Here is a 6,943-nt window from a genome sequence, read left to right on the forward strand (position 1 = left end):
CACCCGCACACACACATATACACACACAAACACACACAGCCAAACGTCATGATAAAATAACAGAATCACAATTCCTTTAAAAATATTTAGTAGCTGTTACTACTAGAGGCTGTATGAGACACAAAAACTACAAATTGACATCATTGTAAAGTGGGAAGACTGTTTTAAATGTCTCAGGAAGTTCCTCCAATACTTACAATTCAGGTTAGAAAAACAAGTGAAAGTAGAAAATTCCCTAAATAACCACAAGGGGGGGCTAGGAGTCTAGTTTTATTGTCTTCCGAGATCCAATAAGCAACTGTAGCATCAACTGCTCCTCAGTGTGCAGGTGTAGCCTTGTGATGGACAGGTGACCTGTCCAAACAAAGAGTTTTCCATTGTTTTCCAAAACACAAATACACATACTAAAAAATAATCTTTTTCTTCCAAAGACACCCAGTCTGTTATTTACAAAAATCCTAATAATTTACCTGAAAAATAAAAATACAAACAACATCAGGTGAGTCACATGACCTGGTGGGTCGGTCACTACTTCCTGGAAATCAAAAGAAACTAAAGATGACGCCGCGTGAGCTTTGTGTACATGCATGCGTGAGGATTAAGAGTCGACAACCCGGTGTGCACCCAGGGATACCTGCAGAGGAACAGGGAGAAAAGTAAGTTAAAGCAAATGAATGGCATGACTGCGTGTCTGCATGTGCACGTCCATGCGCACGTGTGTGTGTGTGAGTCCGAGTGCAGCCACCAGCTGATGGTGTTACACAGAGGTGTTTGGGTTTCTGGAGGAAAGCTGCAGCATCAACAGCCACTGTCTGCTGGGAGGATGAAGAGCAGAGCGATGAAGAACTCAGGGGCTGCTCTGACCTCTGACCTCTGACCGTGAACCCTCTGAAGGCCGCAGCAGCACAGTGACCTGCATTCAAACCCACTCAGCTGATTGAAACAAAAACATGAAATCAAATGTTTTAAACGTGTTTTAGGTTTTTTGAGACATCCGACCTTTAGAGGAGATGTTTTATTGAGGTTATTTTTTGTAAAGTTTGAGTTTGAACTCTCAGATCACATGTGCAGCATTTCTACAGCGCTGCTTCTGTTCGCTTAGATAACAGGAAGTGACACATGACAGGCTGTGGTGAGCGTGAGGCTCCGCCCCCAGTGACATAAGTGTCAGTCACAGAAGGGTAGATGAGGAGCAGCTCTTCCTGTCGTGCAGCAGCAGCAGGAGCAGCAGCAGAAGGAGGAGCAGCAGGAGGAGCACAGGAGGAGCAGGAGGAGCAGCAGCAGAAGGAGGAGGAGCAGGAGGAGGAGGAGGAGCAGGAGGAGGAGGAGCAGGAGGAGCAGGAGGAGCAGGATGGCCACGTTTGTCTCGGTGAGTCTGTGCGATCAAATCTTTTTCATAAATAATCGGAGATTTCACATTCAGAGTCCTCTCTTCTGTTTTAATGTTTTTTTTTAAATCTGAATTTTGATTTAAAACATAAAACTGTCATTTATTCTGTTTTTGTAGCCACAGGGGTTGCAATCTAGCCACAGGGGTTGCAAGCCAGTAACTTCTGTGCCGGTCCCAAGCCCGGATAAATAGAGAGGGTTGCGTCAGGAAGGGCATCCGGCGTAAAAATTGCCAAAATAACCATGCGAATCATCCACAACACTTTAGACATACCGGATCGGTCGAGGCCCGGGTTAACAACGACCGCCACCGATGCTGTTAACCTACAGGGTGTCGGTGGAAATTTGACTACTGTTGGTGGAAGAAAGAGGGGAGGCAGAAGGGTCCGTGGCCAGAGAGAGAAGGGAAAAGGCAGGAACATAGGTTTGAGAATAGGGACTCTTAACGTTGGCACAATGACAGGGAAAGGCAGAGAGCTGGCAGACATGATGGAGAGAAGGAAGGTAGATGTACTGTGTGTGCAGGAGACAAGGTGGAAGGGCAGCAAGGCACGTAGTATTGGAGGAGGATACAAACTGTTCTATCATGGTGTTGATAGGAAGAGAAACGGGGTAGGAGTGATTCTGAAGGGGGAGTTTGTAAACAGTGTTCTAGAGGTGAAAAGAGTCTCAGACAGGATGATGAGCCTAAAGTTAGAAATTGAAGGGGTGATGGTGAATGTAGTCAGTGGGTATGCGCCACAGGTTGGCTGTGAGTTAGAAGTGAAGGAGAGATTCTGGAGTGAGTTGGATGAGGTCATCGAGAGTATCCCCAGAGGAGAGAGAGTTGTTACTGGAGCAGACTTTAATGGGCATGTTGGTGAGGGCAACAGAGGTGATGAGGAGGTGATGGGCAGGTTTGGTGTGAAGGAAAGGAATCTGGAGGGACAGATGGTGGTGGACTTTGCGAAGAGGATGGAAATGGCTGTAGTCAACACTTACTTCCAGAAGAGAGAGGAACATAGAGTGACATACAGAAGTGGAGGTAGGAGTACTCAGGTGGACTACATCCTATGTAGACGAGGTCATTTGAGAGAGGTTATTGACTGCAAAGTGGTGGTAGGAGAGAGTGTAGCCAGACAGCACCGCATGGCGGTGTGTAAGATGACTCTGGAGGCCAGGAAGAAGAAGAGAGGGAAAACAGAAAAGAAGACCAAGTGGTGGAAGCTACAGAATGAAGAAACTTGTGAGGAATTTAGGCAGAAGTTGAGGCAGGTCCTGGGTGGGCAGGATGAGCTTCCAGAGGACTGGGAAACTACAGCAGAAACTATCAGGGAAACAGGTAGGAAGGTGCTAGGTGTGTCATCTGGAAAGAGGAAAGACGGTAAAGAGACTTGGTGGTGGAATGAGGAAGTACAGGAATGCGTCCAGAGGAAGAGGTTGGCTAAAAGGAAGTGGGATGTAGAAAGGACTGAGGAAGGTAGACAGGAGTACAAGGAAGCGCAGCGTAAAGTGAAGAGAGAGGTGGCAAAGGCCAAACAGAAAGCTTACGATGAGCTATATGACAGGTTAGACACAAAGGAAGGAGAGAAGGACTTGTACAGGCTAGCCAGACAGAGAGACAGAGATGGGAAGGACGTGCAACAGATAAGGGTGATTAAGGACAGAGATGGAAAGGTGCTAACAACCCAGGAGAGTGTACAGAAAAGATGGAAGGAGTATTTTGAGGAGCTGATGAACGAGGAAAATGACAGGGAAAGAAGGGAGGAAGATGTGGTTGTTGTGGAGCAGGAAGTAGCAGAGATTGGAAAGGATGAGGTTAGGAAGGCTCTGAAAAGGATGAAGAGCGGAAAGGCCGTTGGTCCTGATGACGTACCTGTGGAGGTATGGAAGTGCCTAGGAGAGACAGCAGTGGAATTTCTAACGAGGTTGTTCAATAGGATTTTAGAGAGTGAGAAGATGCCTGAGGAATGGAGGAGAAGCGTTCTGGTTCCGATCTTTAAGAACAAGGGTGACACGCAGAACTGCAGCAACTATAGAGGAATAAAGTTGATGAGCCACACAGTGAAGCTGTGGGAAAGAGTAGTGGAAGCCAGGCTTAGGAAGAAGGTGGAGATTTGTGAGCAGCAGTATGGTTTCATGCCCCGTAAGAGCACCACTGATGCCATTTTTGCTTTGAGAATGTTGATGGAAAAGTACAGAGAAGGTCAGAAGGAGCTGCATTGTGTGTTCGTAGATTTAGAGAAGGCGTATGACAGGGTGCCGAGGGAGGAGCTGTGGTACTGTATGAGGTCGTCTGGAGTGGCAGAGAAGTATGTCAGAGTAGTTCAGGACATGTATGAGAGAAGTATGACGGTGGTGAGATGTGCTGTAGGTCAGACAGAGGAGTTCAAGGTGGAGGTGGGACTACACCAAGGATCAGCTTTGAGTCCTTTTTTGTTTGCTATGCTGATGGACAGGCTGACAGACGAGGTAAGACAGGAATCTCCCTGGACAATAATGTTTGCGGATGACATTGTAATTTGCAGTGAGAGTAGAGAGCAGGTGGAGGAACAGCTAGAGAGGTGGAGGTTTGCTCTGGAAAGAAGAGGCATGAAGGTCAGTCATAGTAAGACAGAATACATGTGTCTGAACGAGAGGGACCAAGGTAGAAGCTTTAGGTTACAGGGGGCTGAGGTGAAGAAGGTGCAGGAGTTTAAGTACTTGGGGTCAACAGTTCAGTGTGATGGGGAGTGTGGAAAAGAGGTGAAGAGGCGAGTGCAGGCAGGTTGGAGCGGGTGGAGGAAAGTGTCAGGAGTGTTGTGTGACAGAAGAGTGCCAGCAAGACTCAAAGGAAAGGTGTACAAGACAGTGGTGAGACCAGCTCTGCTCTATGGGTTAGAGACGGTAGCAGTGAGACAGAGACAAGAGGCTGAGATGGAGGTAGCAGAGATGAAGATGTTGAGGTTCTCCTTAGGAGTGACCAGGTTAGACAGGATAAGGAACGAGTACATCAGAGGGACGGCTCACGTTGCCTGTGTCAGCGACAAAGTCAGAGAAGCCAGACTGAGATGGTTTGGACATGTTCAGAGGAGGGATAGTGGATATATTGGTAGAAGGATGTTGGAGATGGAGCTGCCTGGCAGGAGGGCAAGAGGACGGCCAAAGAGGAGATATATGGATGTCTTAACAGAGGACATGAAGTTGGCTAATGTTAGGGTAGAAGATGTTCATGATAGAGTGAGGTGGAAAAGGATGATTCGCTGTGGCGACCCCTGATGGGAAAAGCCGAAAGAGAAAGAAGATGTGATGCAGCTGCAGCAATAAATAAAAAATGCTTCTAAACGTGAAACTAGGAGGCCCGACCCTTCAGGGTGAAGCTCCATTTAGGCAGAAGTAGTTCTGTCTTGATGGCGGGGCCCCTGGGGGCCCCTGCTTGATTTAGATCTGTCTCCTCAGGCCTCATTTCAGTATCCGTCCTCGAGTCAGGAGATCCATATCAGATCCAGAGGGATGAGCATTGAGAAAGCAGCAGGAGTCTCTGAACGTCAGGATTCCTCTTTGAGCAACCGCTTCTACTGAAAGGCGGGGTCATCGCGTTCGGGCTCACGCGTTTAAAAGTCTGACGCGTTCAAAAGTCTCACGCTCGCCACATAAGTTTCTATCAGGCTCCACAAACACGGCCTGAACGAGCGTTGAGACACAAACAGCTCAAACTTTGACCAATCAGGGACTCGGATTTGGTTGTGACGTATAGATGGCGTCCGTTTCCTTTAACGGAGGTAAACGTTCTTTTAAAATTGATCACGGAGGAAAAATTAATAATTGCGTTTCATGTCAGACTGGAATTCTACGACACCGAGTCTTTCAAATATCGGAATAGAGCTGAGAAAGAAAAAGCGAGATTCACCAAATTTACACCACAACAACATTTCCACCTGTAGAAACGTACGCCGGTATCGAGTCACAACAGTCCAGTGTGAACGCCGCAGTGCGGTCAAGAATCCCCGTCAGCAGGTTGAGAACCTGGTTGAGAACCCACATCATACACCTTCCACCGCCATGCTTTACTGTTTTACCTCTAAATGACACAATTCAAGTCTCCAGATAATCTGCTTTAGACGGAGCAACTGTGGCACAGGGGTAGAGCGGAAACCCTTTAAACAATGTGGTTCCTGCTCTACAGACGTGGAGCATATGTGTGTAGTGGGTGTGTTTGTGTGTATGTGGGTGTGTATGTGAAGTGTGGTGTGTATGTGAAGTGTGTTGTGTATGTGAAGAGTGTAAACTGCTGCCTGAGGCCTGTAGAGTCTGAGATGCAGCTTCCAAGTTGTTGTTTTTCCCCCTGAGCTGATGGTTCTGGATGTTCTCGGGTCATGAAGGTTCTCCAGAAGGATGTTCTCATCAGTCAGACTGGGTCTCATGTTCTACACAGGTTCCCCGTGTTCTTCTGTGTTCCAGCTCGCCACATGTCACCACTGTCCCATCACGCCGACCCGCCGTGGCCTCGTTTACAGAGACTCTCTGTCGGGTCTGTGCAGGAACCTGAGAACGTCTCCCTGGACCCAGAACCCCCGAGCCGTTCGGCTGCACGACCTCCCCAGCAAACCCCCCCACAGACTCCCACAATCCTCGGCTCTGTCTCACCCAAAGCGGACCAGCAGCTTGAAGCAGCTGGTTCTGACCCACTTAAGGAGGCTACTCACACTAAGCCCCGCCCACCGGGTGGCAGGCTGATCCCAGACCCCCAGGGCGACTGAACACCAGAGGGCACCACAGGCTGGCAGATGAGGGCGGATGTTCTGACCGGTTCTGACCCGCTCCAGAGATGGACCTCACCAAGGCTCAGGGGGAGGAGCTGAGCTGGAGAAGAGTTTTGATCTTTGAGTTGATGTTTTTTCTCCTGCAGCTGCTCCAGAAACTGCTTTTCCTCTAACGATTAATCACCTTTCAGCTCCAACATCTGGACTCTGTCTACACAGGTTCTATTTACCGAATCAAACTGCAGTTTCTCTGGAGCTGCAGCCGAACAACAACAGGGTCTTAAGAGATTAAAACTTTCATATTTTCCTGATCCTGATTATTGCTGCTGGTGAGAACAAAGTTCAAGAGATGAAAGAATAAAGAAAAAAGATCCAACTAAAAAACGTTATTAGAAAAAACAGTCATTTATATTTATTTTTGCTTTATGGTAAATAAATATTTCAAACATTTGGTTTAAAAAATATTGTTTTTCATCAGATTTTTTTTAGTTGCAGAAAAAGAATCATATCTTGATAATGGAGAAGCTTTGACGGATTAAAACTACAAACAGCTGATAAATGACGGTTACAACTGTAAATACAGGAGATGAAAAACTGACAGGTGTCAGTCAGAAAAGCTGTCAACCCTTAAAAACCAGACACCTAAACTCTTTGGACTCCTGGAACTCTTGTATGCGGTTAATGTAAAATCAGCTGATTCAGATGTAAAATCAGCTGATTTACGCTGATTGCGTAAGAATCCGCTGGAAAAGACTGACTGCAGTTCAGAGAAGGTGAACTGCGGAGGTACAGAGCTGCTGAAGGTGAAAGCAGAGCTAATGTAAAACGCTGGA

The 6,943-nt window shown here is 47.2% G+C and overlaps 1 protein-coding gene across 2 annotated transcripts; it reads left to right on the forward strand.

Moving 5' to 3' along the window:
- The first annotated feature begins 547 nt into the window (after positions 1-547).
- On the forward strand, positions 548-6,254 carry LOC110016737 (uncharacterized). Of its 2 annotated transcripts, none has more exons than XM_078933708.1 (3): positions 548-656; positions 1,103-1,369; positions 5,809-6,254. In XM_078933708.1, the coding sequence occupies exons 2-3, from the start codon at positions 1,186-1,188 to the stop codon at positions 6,105-6,107; spliced, it is 483 nt and encodes a 160-aa protein (XP_078789834.1). In that variant the 5' UTR covers positions 548-656; positions 1,103-1,185; the 3' UTR covers positions 6,108-6,254. The 2 variants fall into 2 exon arrangements, with proteins under 2 accessions (XP_078789834.1, XP_078789833.1); XM_078933707.1 differs by having other exon boundaries at positions 5,783-6,231.
- The last annotated feature ends 689 nt before the right edge of the window (positions 6,255-6,943 follow it).

This window comes from Oryzias latipes, chromosome 16 (genome assembly GCF_053564925.1).
Source record: "Oryzias latipes strain Hd-rR chromosome 16, Olatipes_Hd-rR_3.1".
In the NCBI taxonomy this organism is placed as follows: Eukaryota; Metazoa; Chordata; class Actinopteri; order Beloniformes; family Adrianichthyidae; genus Oryzias; species Oryzias latipes.